The sequence below is a fragment of the Microtus pennsylvanicus genome, chromosome 6 (genome assembly GCF_037038515.1).
Source record: "Microtus pennsylvanicus isolate mMicPen1 chromosome 6, mMicPen1.hap1, whole genome shotgun sequence".
Classification (NCBI taxonomy): domain Eukaryota; kingdom Metazoa; phylum Chordata; class Mammalia; order Rodentia; family Cricetidae; genus Microtus; species Microtus pennsylvanicus.
Genome location: NC_134584.1, coordinates 106532843 through 106548876, shown reverse-complemented (window position 1 = coordinate 106548876; position 16034 = coordinate 106532843). Strand labels below are relative to the sequence as shown.

General features: G+C 50.5%; 2 protein-coding genes across 4 annotated transcripts; both read left to right on the top strand.

Annotated features, from left to right (window-relative positions):
• Window positions 1–914: 914 nt before the first annotated feature.
• Edc4 (enhancer of mRNA decapping 4) lies at window positions 915–14223 on the top strand. 2 transcript variants are annotated; one of them, XM_075977136.1, is made up of 29 exons: window positions 915–1208; window positions 4707–4863; window positions 5400–5511; window positions 6601–6700; window positions 6974–7163; window positions 7274–7421; window positions 7504–7608; window positions 8000–8109; window positions 8201–8284; window positions 8370–8465; window positions 8555–8657; window positions 8767–8947; window positions 9040–9112; window positions 9206–9297; window positions 9378–9565; window positions 9640–9770; window positions 9855–10008; window positions 10334–10770; window positions 10849–10953; window positions 11037–11189; window positions 11269–11305; window positions 11437–11614; window positions 11721–11876; window positions 11964–12079; window positions 12165–12330; window positions 12413–12599; window positions 12690–12909; window positions 13297–13460; window positions 13701–14223. In XM_075977136.1, exons 1-29 carry the CDS (start codon window positions 1127–1129, stop codon window positions 13891–13893), a joined length of 4218 nt encoding a protein of 1405 aa, XP_075833251.1. In that variant the 5' UTR covers window positions 915–1126; the 3' UTR covers window positions 13894–14223. The 2 variants fall into 2 exon arrangements, with proteins under 2 accessions (XP_075833251.1, XP_075833250.1); XM_075977135.1 differs by having other exon boundaries at window positions 9852–10008.
• A 300-nt stretch (window positions 14224–14523) lies between these two features.
• Window positions 14524–16034, top strand: Nrn1l (neuritin 1 like). Of its 2 annotated transcripts, none has more exons than XM_075977138.1 (3): window positions 14524–14684; window positions 15376–15490; window positions 15630–16034. In XM_075977138.1, the coding sequence occupies exons 1-3, from the start codon at window positions 14594–14596 to the stop codon at window positions 15919–15921; spliced, it is 498 nt and encodes a 165-aa protein (XP_075833253.1). In that variant the 5' UTR covers window positions 14524–14593; the 3' UTR covers window positions 15922–16034. The 2 variants fall into 2 exon arrangements, with proteins under 2 accessions (XP_075833253.1, XP_075833252.1); XM_075977137.1 differs by having other exon boundaries at window positions 15358–15490.

Sequence of the window (16034 nt, the reverse complement as noted above, 5' to 3'; positions counted from 1 at the left end):
TATGGAAGAAATCAGTATAAGAGTCATGCTCTAGTTCTGCAGGGCATTTACACACCATCTCCTTACCTTCCACATGCCTGAGCTCTTCAAATCCCAGGGAGTCCTAACAGGGCAGTTTCTGCCCTCCTTCTTTGTTTGGGCACAGGTCTTGCCTAGTATAAAGTTGGTATCAAGAAAGCAACTGCTGGCTAGAACCAAGCCTAGGATTGGTTGGGCACACCTGAAAACTTCCCCTTCTTCCCCCACTCCCATCCTGCACTGGGGGGTGGGAGTAAATTTCCTCACACTCCACAGGTTGCCTGGTTACACCAGCATAGTCCTGGACAGCACACAGGAGGTATCAGTGGGACTGATCTCTAAGCTGCTGTGTATTGGGGGAAGTAGGGGTGGGGAAGAGGTAGGTACCCACTGCCTCTTAATCCACCCTGTATAAAATCTGCAATACAGCTTCTTCCATGTACCTGTGCCTGAAATGTCTGCAATAAAGAGGTGTTTGTAAACTATGGTTTCTTTATTTCTAATTTGAAGTTGCCACGTGGGATAAGGGGATGACAGTAGGTTTTTGGTTTTTTGTGGTAATAACCATCTTCCTGGGCCTAATGACCTCGCAAGTGTCTAGGTCTTGTTTACTCCTAAAGGAGGAACAGAACCTTTTTCAAGGTCTGAAAAGTCAGTACCTGGATGTTAGAGTTGGTTCTGAGTTCATCAGAATGAGCCAGAGCCTGAATTGGATCCCCGGAGACAGCAGGGCTTTAAGCAACCCAGTGCTCTATGAGCGCATTTGCTCTTTCTCAGTCTTGGTAAATTTCTCCACTGCTGAGCTAGCCTGAAGCTAAGGAAGGCAAACTCAGATGGGAGCTAATTGGTCGCCCACACCGCGGAACCTTTCTTCTGTGGTCCTTGTAGGATCCGGGAAGAAAAGGTCAGTAGGACCGGAAGTGGAGGCGGTTGGTGGGGTTGGCGGGGCTCAGAGACGCAGCCCCTGTGGCGGTTTGCGAACTGTGGGTAGATATTGTGTAGCGCTTGGTCCTCTGCTGTCTGGCGGGGTCGTGGCTGAGCGAATTTGGACAGTGCACGGAGGTAGAGAAACTAACCTCTTGCGAGCCGGACTTTCGTGGCTGGGCCCATGGCGTCCTGCGCGAGCATCGACATCGAGGACGCCACGCAGCATCTGCGGGACATCCTCAAGCTGGACCGGCCCGCCGGAGGTGAGCCGGGATGGAATGGGGGGGCTCTTGGCGAAGAGGCCGACCTCTGGCGTAGATCTGAACCGTCCTCGGGTGCCGCATGCCCTTTTAGACAGGCTCTGGAACCTCCCATTTGATTGCGGAGGACGAATATTGGAGTCATGGATGATCCCTGGGCATATCCAGAGAATGGCGCAGACCCCTGGGTGTTATCCTTACCCCTCCCTATCCCGTGCAAGACCATTCTGCCTTGTCTTTAAGTATTTTGGCCAAAGGTAAGGGTCCTCAGAATCTACCCAATCTTTCTGACTTCCTCGCCTCCAAACTCCAGTGTTTTGAAGGCTGGCCCTGTGCCCCTACTCGTCATGGTTCGGAGGCCTGGTGCAGTGTCTGTTTACCGAGTGCTGGGCCTAGAATTAAGCGATATTCAGAAGAGCCTCATTTCCTCTTCATAACTTGCCTCCCTCATCCCCCCAGAATGTAGACTCCAGGCCTGATGTTACTCTGAAACTGATTTTCTGATAAAAGGTGGGCAACCCCAAATCCAAGTCTTAATAGATTGAAGGCAAATCACAGACACTGTGGCTCTGATTAGATTAGGTTCCACACATCTGCAAACCCATATGTTCCCAATTCATCTGAGTGTTACTTAGCTCCTAGTATCCCTTTTGGTGCTACTCTTGCCAGATAAGAGTTCCAGGGCAGCCGGGCGGTGGTGGCGCACGCCTTTAATCCTAGCACTTAAGAGGCAGAGGTAGGCGCATCTCTGTGAGTTCGAGACCAGCCTGGTCTACAAGAGCTAGTTCCACGACAGGCTCCAAAACCACAGAGAAACCCTGTCTCGAAAAACCAAAAAAAAAAAAGAGTTCCAGGGCAGAAAGCCTACAAAGTTGTGGTATACTGTTGTTACTGTAAAAGATGGTTGTTTGAAAAAAAAAAAAAGAGATGGTTGTGATAGCAGTGGGAGTGTGTGTGTGTGAGAGAGTGAGAGAGACGGGGCAGGTCTGAGAGGAAACTATTTAGTCTAGATCAAATACTATAGACAAGAAATTGAGTGCCAGGAAAACTATTCTAGGTACTTACATAGAAAGCACATATTGCCTAAAGGAAATAGTGTATGCAACCTCGATGTTTGAAAGGTTGACTGGTGATAGTGCTGTAAATGTAGGCCATAATTGAGAACTGATTCTTCTCTCACACCTTGTTATACTTGCTGGGAGGACTCAGATTGCTAAAGCCGGCACTGATAGGCTGTCCAGTGGGGTTAGCTGATACAGATAATTAATCCATTCCCTGCCTGAGACCACTGGGTCTTTGCCTCATGCCTGGTGCGTGCTCCGCTCCCTTTACTCGTGAGGTGCTTTGTGCCTCTGATGCCCACCCTCAGCTGAGCAGGCTATACTCCATAGAGATTTGGTAGAGCCTGGCATAGTTAACTGTATAGACTAGGCCCATTGTTTATCCTTGTGGTAGAGTGCTTGGAAGGAAGAGTAGCCAGCCTATCCCTGAGCAGCTAGAGTGGTTTTAGTCATAGGAAAAGATAAGAGAGGGGTCTTTCCCTGGAACTCCATTGTTTAATGACTGGTACTTGATTTGTTGTTTTTTGATTTTCGAGACATGGTTTCTCTGTGTATCCATGGCTGTCCTGTAATTCACTCTGTAGACCAGGCTGACCTCGAACTCACAGAGATCCAGCTCTCTCTGCCTCCAAAACGCTGTGATTAAAGGCATGGGCCACTATGCCCAGCTTATTCTTTTTTTTTTTTTCCCAAGTACTTTTTGTTTGTCTCTTTTCATTGACGGACCTAAGACTTATCAGCCCTAGACTATTTCATGACTGAAAACTTGGCTCTTTTCTTGAAGCACCTTACTAGCTTGGAGTTCAGAAAGTGGTGTCTGAATTGATGAGTCTTTGAAACTTAACCAAAAATCAGGCATAGTGGCATTCACCTATAGTCCCAGCTTTTGGGAGGCAGAGGTAGGAGAATTGTCAGTTGAAAGCCACCTCAGGCTACATGTTGAGACCAAATCTCAGTAAAAAAAAAAAAAAATGTAAATACATAAATTGTTGGAGACATAGCTCAGTGGTAGTGCAATTATCTTGCATGTGCAGTGTCTGAGTTCCATCCCCAGCACTATCCTCCCCTCAAAAAAACAAAAACCCACTTAGCATGTATGGGTTGCCCAGGATTCAATCCCTAGCCGTAAGGAGGAGTGGGACCAGCCATTGCAAACATCCAAAATACTGTCATTCCTGATTCCACACTCCACCCCATGCCCATATAGCTTCTCTTTGTCCAGTTCCTCAAGTGCTTACCTTTCCTTCTGAACTTACCTGCCCAATTCAGGCTTGTTAACTAATTCAGTGTATCAGGCCCCGTATTTGCTTGAATTGGAGCCATCTCTACAAACTCTACCAAGAGTCCGGTGTCACGCAGGTTCTTAGTTGTCTGTATCTTGCCTTGGAACAGTCAGGCCACTGGCTCCAGCTGACTATGACAATTTAAAACTCTTCTAGAACCAAGTGTGCTAGCATATACTTGTAATTCCCGCACTTAGGAGGCAGAAGCAAGAAGATCCCAACTTCAAGGCCAGCTGTCTGAACTCCACAGGAAGGTGCCCTGTCTCACAAAAGGGAGGGAGCAATGAATTTTTATGGCTCTCATTGCACAGAGGGAGAGACTAAGCAATCCAGCCTCATATCAGAGGCACTAGCAGCCCTGTTTTTCTTCTATCCTTCCCATGTTTTGTTTCTGGATTGTTTGTTTTTGTTTTGTTTCATACTTTAAAAAAAATGGTTTAACCTGTGTATATGTATGTGTGCGACATGTGGGCTTCGGGCCTAAGGAGATCAGAGGAGGGTATCACATCCCTTGGAACTGGATTTACAGATGGATGTGAACCATCATGTGGGTTCTAAGAACGGAACCTGGCTCTTCTGCAAGAGCAACAACACAGAGCCATCTCTCCTACTTCCTTCTGTTTTGTTTTGAGACAGGATTTTATTATGTAGTCTAGGCTGGCCTGAACTTCATATATAGCCTAGTATGACCCTGAATTCACCATCTTTCTGCTTTACTCTCCCAAGTGCTGAGATTATAGCCACAACACCTAACATTTCCCATGTTTGTATGCTGTAAACACAATTGTTGTAATGTCCTGATTGTCCTTATACCCTCCTTCAAGTCAAGTTTGTTTGTTAGCCCAAGTATTATTTATTTATTTATTGGTGCTAAAGATCAAACCAAGGGTCTCACATACGGTAAACAAGCAGGCAAACATGCTACCACTAAACTGTGGGTCTGGCCCCATCAGAAGGTCTTTACTGGTTTGTACCCCTTCCACAGGTAGAAGAGTCTCATGGTCCTGCTCTACACCCGTACTTGTAGAATAAAAATGAACAAGAAACCCTCCTCCCTATGGATATAATAAGTGTTCATGACTACTTTGTGGTCTAGAGCTGTAGGAGAAGCTCACGGCAGGTAAAGAACCTTGTCACAGTGTCCTTTTCCCCCCTAGGCTCCAATGCAGAGAGCCAAAGGCCATCCAGTGCCTACAATGGAGATCTCAATGGGCTCCTGGTTCCAGACCCACTCAGCTCTGGTGATGGTAACTCAACAAGCAAACCTGGTATACGGACCATGCCACTTATTAACCTGCAGGAAAAGCAAGTCATGTGAGTACCTGAGAAATACTAATGGTGGTAATGATATCTTTGGGGTTTTTGCATAGCTAAAGAGGTAAGATTAGAGCCGGGCAGTGGTGGCGCACGCCTTTAATCCCAGCACTTGGGAGGCAGAGGCAGGCGGATCTCTGTGAGTTCGAGGCCAGCCTGGTCTACAAGAGCTAGTTCCAGGACAGGCTCCAAAGCCACAGCAAAACCCTGTCTTGAAAAAAAAAAAAAGAGAGAGAGAGAGAGAGATAAGATTAGGGTCAAGGGGACCAGCAGCCTCTCCTTCTTCTCTTTTGTACTGTCTGGGGCTAAGCACTGTACCATGTTGAATTTATACTAAGAGATGAAGACAAGCTAAAGACTGGAATGGAATTAACCTCATTTGTCAGGAGGGAGGTATGCGAGGAGAGCTGTGTATGGGAGCATGGACCACACAGAACTGGGAATCTGAGACTAGACATCTCCATCATGTGGATCAGTCCTTAGAACCCTCTACTGCTATTTGGTGAACAGAGACTCGGTTTATGTACCTCTTCCAGTTGCCTCTCTGGAGATGACAGCTCCACTTGCATTGGGATTTTGGCCAAGGAGGTGGAAATTGTAGCCAGCAGTGATTCTAGCATTTCCAGCAAGGCACGGGGGAGCAACAAGGTGAGTACCAGGACTGTGAGGTACATGTTGAAGTAGACTCCCCACAGCTGGGCCTCCCTTCTAGATCCTGGATCAGGCACATACCCAAACACTTGTTTTTCACAATGAGATCCTTTATTAAGTAGAAAGAAAAATTAAAGTGACTGATTTCTGACTCGGGCAAAAAACGGCAGTAAATGACCTTACAGGTATAATTTTCTTTCTTTCTTTCTTTCTTTTTTTTTTTTTTTTTTTGGAGACAGGATTTCTTCTCTGTGTAGCTTTGAAACCTGCCCTGGAACTCACTTTATAGACCAGGCTGGCCTCGAATTCATAGAGATCTGCCTGCCTCCACCTCCTGAGTACTGAGATTAAAGGCATGTACCACCAATGCCTGGCTGCAGGTGGAATTAAAAAAAAAAAAGATTTTTTTAAAATTTATTTATTATGTATACAGTGTTCTGTATGCCTACAGACTAGAAGAAGATACCAGATCTCATTCAGATGGTTGTGAGCCACCATGTGGTTGCTGGGAATTGAACCTAGGACCTCTGGAACCAGTGCTCTTAACTGCTGAGCCATCTCTCCAGCCCCCTGCAGGTGTAAATTTTAGAATGGGCAAGGATGTGGTGGTGTATTCTGATTGGGCATGTTAATTAGGTGAACCAAAGGGAGTTTTGATTACTGGACTTTGGTATTCATCCTCAGGAATGAGCCTGGCATAAGAAAGTGTCCAGGTAAGGGAATAGGCCATGATGGCTAGCTTTAGGAGTGCAATCTGATGGTTTTTAACAAGCAGAAGGAATGGGAGAAAGGACAAGTTCTGCCATAGCCACAGACCAGGTTGACGGCCCATCACATGTAGCGTATGGGAGCACACTCAGTGCCTCTCTTCTCTTCTTACTCATGCTTCCGATTCCTATGAGAGCAGCTTTGGTATAAAGAGTGCCTTATTTTCAGAAAACCAGTGTTGACTCCCAGTCCTCTGTGGAAATCTGTTCTGGGAGGTATCAGTGGTACTAGGCTTATTCCTGTAGCCTGTCTTGTCCTCAGAATTGGTACTTACTCCAGGTCTCAGCTTCTTCAACCTTCCTTACTCTGAGTTCTCAGGTGAAAATCCAGCCTGTCGCCAAGTATGACTGGGAGCAGAAATACTACTATGGCAACCTGATTGCAGTGTCTAACTCCTTCTTGGCGTACGCCATTAGGGGTAAGTAAGGGGCCGGGCAAAGAGGAAACATTCTGCTAGAAGCCCCAGAGATGCAGGTCTAGTGTCAGGCTACTGAACCCACTTGGGTGGTAGTAGTACAGTAGAATGCTCATCAAGGCTTCCTCGACATCTCCCAGGTCTGGCTGGGGGAGATGGTTAGGGAAAACCAGGCTTGTTACTGTGATGATAGCAGTGACGTAGGCAAGGGCAGGGCTCCTGGGCTGCTGCCTGGGTCCGGGTGCTTGCTCAGAGTCTCTGCTTTTCTAATTCCAGCTGCCAACAACGGCTCTGCAATGGTCCGTGTGATCAGTGTCAGCACTTCAGAGCGGACCCTGCTCAAAGGTTTCACAGGCAGTGTGGCTGATCTGGCCTTTGCACACCTCAACTCTCCACAGCTTGCCTGCCTGGATGAGGCTGGGAATCTTTTTGTGTGGCGCTTGGCTCTGGTTAAGGGTAAAATTCAGTATCCATTTCCAGGCAAGGGACTGAAGAAGTGGAGATGGGCCTCGGGCTAGAGCCTCTAGGGCTACTTACTTCATCATCCACCTATCCAAGCCTTAACTCCCTACTCAGAGAAGAGATTTTAGTTCATATCCGCCAGCCAGAGGGCACGCCGCTGAACCACTTTCGAAGGATCATCTGGTGCCCCTTCATCCCCGAGGAGAGTGAGGACTGTTGTGAGGAGAGTAGCCCAACAGTAGCCCTGCTGCATGAAGACCGGGTGAGAGGGCCGGCGGGTGTGGTGAAGGAGGGGCAGAACCACCATATAGTGCCTGTGCGCTGAATACCTCCTGTACCGCTAGGCGGAGGTATGGGACCTGGATATGCTTCGCTCCAGCCACAACACCTGGCCTGTGGATGTCAGCCAAATCAAGCAGGGCTTCATTGTGGTAAAAGGCCATAGCACGGTATGCCTACAACTGGTTGCCTCCCTGTTCCCCTCTTCCTGTGCCCTTCATCTACTCCCCATTTTCATAGCTGCCCAAGTGGTTTTACCAATATGTTGCCAGTGTGGATGCAGAACCCAAATTGGCCCTCACTTGTACAGTTCACTTCTAATCTAGGTGTGCCCTGAAGGACAGTTTTCTCTGTAGTGCCTGCCCACTTCATTCAGTCCCAGAGAAGTGTGAGTCTGCTGTCGGGCAGTCCAGCTCACTACCAGCCTCATTTAGGAAGGGCTCATTCCTACCTCTGGTCAGGAGGAAAAGCAACACTGTTTGGGTTGTTTCTGTTGTTTGTTTTTGAGACAGTTTTTCTGTGCAGCCCTGGCTGTCCTGGAACTCTCTGGGTTCTTTGCAGTGTCTCAGTGAAGGAGCCCTCTCTCCTGATGGAACTGTCCTGGCTACTGCAAGCCATGATGGATTTGTCAAATTCTGGCAGATCTACATTGAAGGTCAGGATGAGCCAAGGTAAGGCAAGACCTTAAAGACCCTACTTTCTACCTCCTGTCTAGAAAGTTGGGTGGTTCATTCACTCAGCCCCTCATCTGTCTGCTTACAGGTGTCTGCATGAATGGAAGCCTCATGATGGGCGGCCCCTTTCTTGCCTCTTATTCTGTGATAACCATAAGAAACAGGATCCTGAGTGAGTGAGTGGGTACGCAAAGTCTGTGGCAGGCTTGTCCATGGGCTCCTTGCCAGTAACCAGTCAATGCTTTATTGCTTTTCAGGGTCCCATTCTGGAGATTCCTCATTACTGGCGCTGACCAGAATCGGGAGCTGAAGATGTGGTGCACAGTGTCCTGGACCTGCCTGCAAACCATTCGGTATACTAGAGCTAGGGGGTTGAGGATAAGCCAGGAGTATGCCTGCTTTGAATTCTCAGTCTTGCTTGATTTACTTCTTGGCTTCCTAGTTTCTCCCCAGATATCTTCAGCTCAGTGAGTGTACCTCCCAGCCTCAAAGTTTGCTTGGACCTCTCAGCAGAGTATCTGATTCTTAGTGATGTGCAGCGAAAGGTAGGCTGCTGTGGTGGTACTGGGAAGCGCTGGTGTTGCTGGGGCTGGCAGGGATATGTGACAGACCACAACCCTTGCAGCCTCAGTTAGGGTTGTATCATTCACACAGGTCCTCTACGTGATGGAGCTGCTGCAGAACCAAGATGAGGGCCGTGCTTGCTTTAGTTCCATCTCTGAGTTCCTGCTCACCCATCCTGTGCTGAGCTTCGGGATCCAGGTTGTGAGTCGTTGCCGGCTGCGGCACACTGAGGTGCTGCCTGCTGAGGAGGAGAATGACAATCTGGGGGCTGGTGAGGTGCCCCAGGGTCAGGGCTGTCTGCTGGTGTGTGGGAAGTGTCCCAGCACAGAGCAGGCCACTTAATGATCCACACTGTCCTTTCAGAGAGTTCCCATGGGGCTGGTGCCATGGAGTCTGCAGCTGGGGTGCTTATCAAGCTCTTCTGTGTGCACACTAAGTGAGTGTTGGGGAGGCCCGTGTCCTGTCTGTCCCCCACCCTCCTCGCCCTGGATCATTTGGCTATTCTGTTCTCCCCCTCTCTGTTCTTTAGAGCACTACAAGATGTGCAGATCCGCTTCCAGCCACAGCTGAACCCTGATGTGGTGGCCCCGCTCCCTACCCATACGGCTCATGAGGACTTCAGTGAGTTAGGGAAGAGAAGGGAAGGAAGCAGGTTACACTGACATGGTTCTCAGATCTGACTCAAGTAGCTTTCCCAACAGCTTTTGGAGAGTCTCGACCTGAACTAGGCTCTGAGGGGCTAGCTTCAGCTGCCCACGGGTCTCAGCCTGACCTCCGACGCATCGTGGAACTGCCTGCACCTGCAGACTTCCTCAGTTTGAGCAGTGAGACCAAGCCTAAGTTGATGACACCCGACGCTTTCATGACGCCCACCGCTTCCCTGCAGCAGGTACGTCCTCAGTGAAGAGAGACGTGGTAATGTTCCGTTAGCAGCCTTAGTGCTCATTCTCTGAATCTTCCCAGATCTCTGCGTCCCCTAGCAGCAGCAGCAGCAGCAGCAGCAGTAGCAGCAGTAGCAGTAGCAGCAGCAGCAGCTCCCTAACAGCTGTGTCTGCTGTGAGTAGCTCCTCAGCCATGGACCCTTCCTTGCCCAGGTAAGGCAGAGTCTGGGTGATAGCAGAGCCTGGTGCCACATGTGATGAATCACAGTAGCTAATACCTCCCCTTTCTGTCAGTAGGCCATCCGAGGAGCTGACCTTGAGTCCCAAGCTGCAGCTGGATGGCAGTCTGACAATAAATAGTACCAGCAGCCTGCAGGCAAGCCCTCGAAGCCTCCTTCCTGGCCTGCTCCCAGGCCCAGCTGACAAATTGACCCCCAAGGGACCTGGACAGGTGTGTGTGTGAGAAACAGAAAGAGAATCTGTAAAGTGTTAAAGTACTGGGTAGCAGGTGGAGAGCAATGGGGAATATTGGGGTGCTGTATTCCAATGTACTTTTTCTGTTGACCGTGCTTAGCCTTGAGGGCTTCATATTTCCCCAAAGGAAATACCTTCCTTGGAGGGTATCTCCTCAGCCTCCCATCTCCCTCTTGTGAACTGTGGCCTGCTTTTTACTTGGATCTCTCTTCCCTGTTACACTGTCTCATCACTACAGTACCAGTACCGTGTCTCTGTGCCCCTTACTCAGTATTTAAGCCTCCATCTTTGGCCCTTGTCAGGTGTCTACTGCTGCCTCTGCACTGTCCTTGGATTTGCAGGAAGTGGAGCCACTGGGGCTACCCCAAGCCTCTCCCAGTCGCACCCGTTCCCCTGATGTGATCTCCTCAGCTTCCACTGCCCTGTCCCAGGACATCCCTGAAATTGCATCTGAGGCCCTGTCCCGTGGCTTTGGCTCCTCTGTCCCTGAAGGCCTCATTGAGCCAGACAGTATGGCTTCCGCAGCTTCAGCCCTACACTTACTGTCTCCTCGGCCCAGGCAAGGCCCTGAGCTTGGCTCTCAACTTGGCCTAGATGGAGGCTCTGGGGATGGGGATCGGCATAGTACCCCCTCCCTACTGGAAGCAGCCTTGACCCAGGAGGTTGCAACCCCTGACAGTCAAGTTTGGCCTACAGCACCTGACATTACTCGTGAGACTTGTAGTACCTTGGCAGAAAGGTGAGGCGCTTAGAGGGGCAAAGTATGCTTATGGGAGGGGCATTAGGATTATCCTCTACTAAATTTGTGTCTCCTTAGCCCCAGGAATGGCCTCCAGGAAAAGCACAAAAGCCTGGCCTTCCACCGGCCACCTTATCACCTACTGCAGCAACATGACAGCCAGGACACCAGTGCTGAGCAAAGGTGGGCACCACTTGCTCTGTTTTTCCTCTCCTACAGGAGGGCCAGCCTGTGAGCAGGCACTTAGCCCTCTTCCCCTTCCACAGTGACCATGATGACGAGGTTGCCAGCCTTGCTTCTGCCTCAGGGGGTTTTGGCAGCAAAATTCCTACTCCACGGCTGCCCGCCAAGGATTGGAAGACCAAAGGATCCCCTCGGACTTCACCCAAGCTTAAGAGGAAAAGCAAGAAGGATGATGGGTAGGAGGTTTCTGGGATTGGGGCCAGGGAGGGTCACCAAGCTGTCTGATGTGACCTTCAATGCTCCTTGCCTATGTAGGGATTCAGCTGTGGGATCCCGGCTCACAGAGCACCAGGTATGTAAGGGAGCACCTTTCTACCCTTGGGACCCCATCCCACAAGGATGGGAGGGACTTTAAGTTATTCCTTTTTATGGTGGGTGGAGATAGGAAGGACAGACATTATAAGCTGTCAGTGCTTCTGGCAGGTGGCAGAGCCCCCTGAGGACTGGACAGCATTAATTTGGCAACAACAAAGAGAGCTGACAGAGCTATGGCACAACCAAGAAGAACTGCTACAGCGTCTCTGTGCCCAACTTGAAGGACTACAGAACACTGTCACTGACCATGTAGAACGTGCCCTGGAGACCCGGCATGAGCAAGAGCGTATCCTTGGGGGTAGTGACACAGCAGGGCAGTAGAGCACGGCAGTGTTCTTGTCTAAGGAAATGTATAGATCCTGCTGTAGGCCTGTTCCTTAGCTCCACCACAGAGCGGCGGCTGGAGCGGGCCTTGGCTGAGGGGCAGCAACGGGGTGGGCAGCTGCAGGAGCAGCTGACACAGCAACTGTCCCAGGCCTTGTCTTCAGCTGTGGCTGGGCGGCTGGAGCGCAGTATAAAGGATGAAATCAAGAAGACAGTTCCTCCGTGTGAGTTTCTCATGAGATTTCTTTTGGGTGAGCCATGTGGGTATAGGAGTCTTTTTAACTTCTTTTGGTTTCATCCGTCTTTCTTAGGTGTCTCCAGAAGTCTGGAGCCTGTGGCAGGTCAGCTAAGCAACTCCGTGGCTACCAAACTCACAGCAGTGGAAGGCAGCATGAAAGAGAATATCTCTAAGCTACTGAAGTCCAAGGTGGGAAAATGAGGCCAAACTGGACTTAAGCTTTCAACTTGACCCCTCCTTATATTCTAGAACTTGACCCCTCCTTATATTCTAGAACTTGACAGATGCCATTGCCCGAGCAGCTGCAGACACATTACAGGGACCAATGCAGGCTGCCTATCGGGAAGCCTTCCAGAGCGTGGTACTGCCAGCTTTTGAGAAGAGTTGCCAGGCCATGTTCCAGCAAATCAATGACAGCTTTAGACTGGGCACACAGGAATGTGAGTGGCGTCACAAACCCAAAGTAGTAAGAACGGTGTGCTCTGCTGTCATCCTTTGCTGATCCCTGGTGTCGCCCTTCAGATCTGCAGCAGCTAGAGAGTCACATGAAGAGCCGAAAGGCACGTGAACAGGAAGCTAGGGAGCCTGTGCTGGCCCAACTCCGGGGCCTGGTGAGCACACTGCAGAGTGCCACTGAGCAGATGGCGGCCACTGTGTCCAGCAGTGTTCGGGATGAGGTGCAGCACCAGCTGCATGTGGCTGTGGGCAGGTCTGTGGGCAGGGCTCTGGGTGAGGTGGTAGTTTAGGAAGGGCCAAAATGGGCTTCCAGTCCACTTCACTGGGTCACTTCCTTTTGCAGCTTGCAGGAGTCAATTTTAGCACAAGTACAACGCATTGTTAAGGGTGAAGTAAGTGTGGCCCTTAAGGAACAACAGGCCACCGTCACTTCCAGCATCATGCAGGCTATGCGTTCAGCTGCTGGCACGCCTGTCCCTTCTGCCCACCTTGACTGCCAGGCCCAACAAGCCCATATCTTGCAGTTACTGCAGCAGGGCCACCTCAATCAGGCCTTCCAGCAGGTATGACAATCCTGTTACAATCCCTTCACAAAGATGTCTCCTGAGAAGATCTACGTAACCTATGCCCACTTCCCCAGCAGGCTCTGGGCTGTCTGGCAGACTGAATCTTTTCGGCTTCTTAAGCCTTTGCTCCTGTTGTTTCCTCATGCTAGACTACTTTCTTCCCACTTCAGCTCCTTTCCTCATGACCACCTTGCTCAGGAAAACTTCATAATCTGATTTTCTAAAGTAACTCTACAGCCTTATCAGTTTCTGAACCTCACTTCTGGAACCTTTAGAATCCAACGTTGGTCCTCTGCCCTTAGGCCATACACCTCAGAGAAGCAAGCATTCCATCCTATCCTGATGTTAGGTATAAATGAGCATGCTGCCTTGTTCTACTCCCAGGCACTGACAGCCGCTGATCTCAACCTGGTGCTGTATGTGTGTGAAACTGTGGACCCAGCCCAGGTTTTTGGGCAGCCGCCCTGTCCACTGTCCCAGCCTGTACTCCTTTCCCTAATCCAGCAGCTGGCATCTGACCTTGGAACTAGAAGTGACCTCAAGCTCAGGTGAGCGGGGCAGTTGGGGGATCAAAAGATGAGCTAGAGACAGGATAGAGAGAGAATAGTTGAAAGCAGACACCTACTCTTACCTGACTCCCATCCCTAATTTTTTACCCACGTTCTCCACCCCCTCCAAAATGAGGCTTAGAAGCTGTCTTTGCCGTATCCCTCTGGGCTTCAGTGCCACTAGGGGGCACTCCTGTCTGCTGGCATCCAGCTGTAGCCTGTTCTTTCCCCCATCCCCAGCTATTTGGAAGAGGCTGTGATGCACCTGGACCACAGTGATCCCATCACTCGAGACCACATGGGCTCTGTCATGGCACAGGTGCGCCAGAAGCTCTTCCAGTTCCTGCAGGCTGATCCACACAACTCACTTGGCAAAGCTGCCCGTCGCCTCAGCCTAATGTTACACGGCCTTGCGACCCCTAGCCTCCCTTAGCTGTTTAAACAGAGACGGGGTAACACTAAAGGCCGGTTGGCAGGTCTAGGCCAAGGCAGGACCATGTCTGCTGTTTACCTGCCCAGACCTCCATCTCTAGTGTTTGGAGGGAGGTAGGGGGCAGGACACACTGGTCTATGCATTGTGGTAACCAGCAGGGTTAGGCTGGGCCCAGGGCAGGTATTGTGCTTTCTTGGGTCCTGCCATGCCTGAAGCATGACCCCAAGATCGTGATACCACTTGAGTTGAATTTTCCATGTTCCTTTTTACCTATAATTTGGATCTTTTTGTTTTTGAAAAACATTGAGAAATTCAATTAAAGCCTTTTGGAATAAAACAAAGTATGTGTATGGTTTTGATTTGCTTTTGATGTTGTCTCCTCCTTTTGGGGGAGCGTGTCTAAACCAGCCCACCTGGGGGTCCCCTGGCACCCATTGTCATCTGATAAACCGTCTACTCCTATCTCCCCTGTCCAATTCAAGCTCCTAGAGCCGGCTTAGCATCAACACATCTCATCTCTAGGCAATTTTGCCCTCTGGGGTCCTTCCTTCTCTGCCAATCTGGGTCCTGGAGGTGGGGCTGACAGCTGGGATGAGGCCCCGCCTCCAGCTCCTATCCAATCAGGATCCCTTCCTCTGGGGGCTGGGCCCACAGGCAGCTCTCCAAGCCTCTAGCTCCTGCACTAGGCTCACAGCCAGGGATGATGTGCTGCTGCTGCCACTGCCCCTGCCGCTGCCGCTGGCAGCCGCTACCCTGTGCCCTGACGCTGTTGCTGCTGCTGCCGCCACTCGGTAAGTGTGAGTGTCCTGGGCCCAGGCTGCAGCCCTTCTCAGAGTTCTTAGACTGGGTGTAGGGTGAAGGAGCACAGGGCTTAGGGTAGAGTTCAACAGTAAGAGCTCTAGGAAAGTGTGGTAGTGGCTTCAGCATGGAGAGTGTGCAAACAGCTCAGTTGTGGGAGAAGACCTTCTAAATCCTGTAGCCCCTCTTCTGACAAAGGGAGTTTGTGACCCCTAGCAGACCTGAGGCCATGGACCCCTGAGCTTAGGGTGACTGGCTTTGGTTCCCCACCCTGCCGCTTAGCTTCAGCAGAGACTCTTGTCTTTGAGGAGGAGGCAATGGGTGTTCCAGCTGAAGCTCATTAAAACTACAGAAAGATTGCCTTCTGCCCATGACTTCATGCTTCCTATACCCCTGAATCCCTGAATTGACCTAGAGCCCCAGAAACTAGAGAAGGAGCTGAGCTCTGGACCCAATACCCCTTCCTGTTCCCACATCACATCTTCCATGTGCATCACAGTCCAGATCCTAACTTTAAGACAAGTGATCTCCAGATAGCCTGAAGTTCCCTGGGGCACCTCTTTCACGCTGAGTCATGTCCCCAGAGCACTGCCAGGTAAACAAGATTCTGATGAATGGACCCTGGCTCGTTCTATCAACTATTCTCTATTCCCACCCCATTCCTAGTCTTTGTACCCTCTCTAGCTATGGCCTCTGAGGGCCCAAACCTCTGTGATACCATATACCAAGGCTTTGCTGAGTGTCTTATCCGCCTGGGGGATGGCATGGGCCACGGAGGCGAGCTACAGACTGTCTGCAGGTACCAGCAGGTGGGAGGCAATGGGCCAGTGGGAGATACCATTTGATAATCTGTGCCACTGGGGCAACAACCTCAGGGCCTTGAATCTCTTCCTACTCTAAAATCTCTGCCCAACTCCCCTAACCCCATTCTGTAACAGATCCTGGAATGACTTCCATGCTTGTGCGTCTCGGGTCCTGTCCGGCTGCCCAGAGGAAGCCGCTGCAGTGTGGGAGTCACTGCAGCGAGAAGCTCGCCGTGCCCCCCACCCAGATAACTTGCACATCCTCTGTGGCGCTCCTGTGAGTGTTCGGGAGATGGTTGCTGGCCCAGAGACCAACCAGGAGACACTACGGGCCACAGCTCCTGCGCTCGCTCCAGCCCCAGCCCCAGCCCCTGCATTGCTTGCTGCTGCTCTGGCACTTGCCTGCCTCCTGGGGCCTCTGGCCTAAACAGTCTGGTTGGCTAGCCAACAGTGCCCATGCCTCCCATCACTGCATGCAGTGGCCACAGTGTGGGCTCTGCAGAGTGTGCATAATTTTCATTAAAGGTATTTATATTTGCA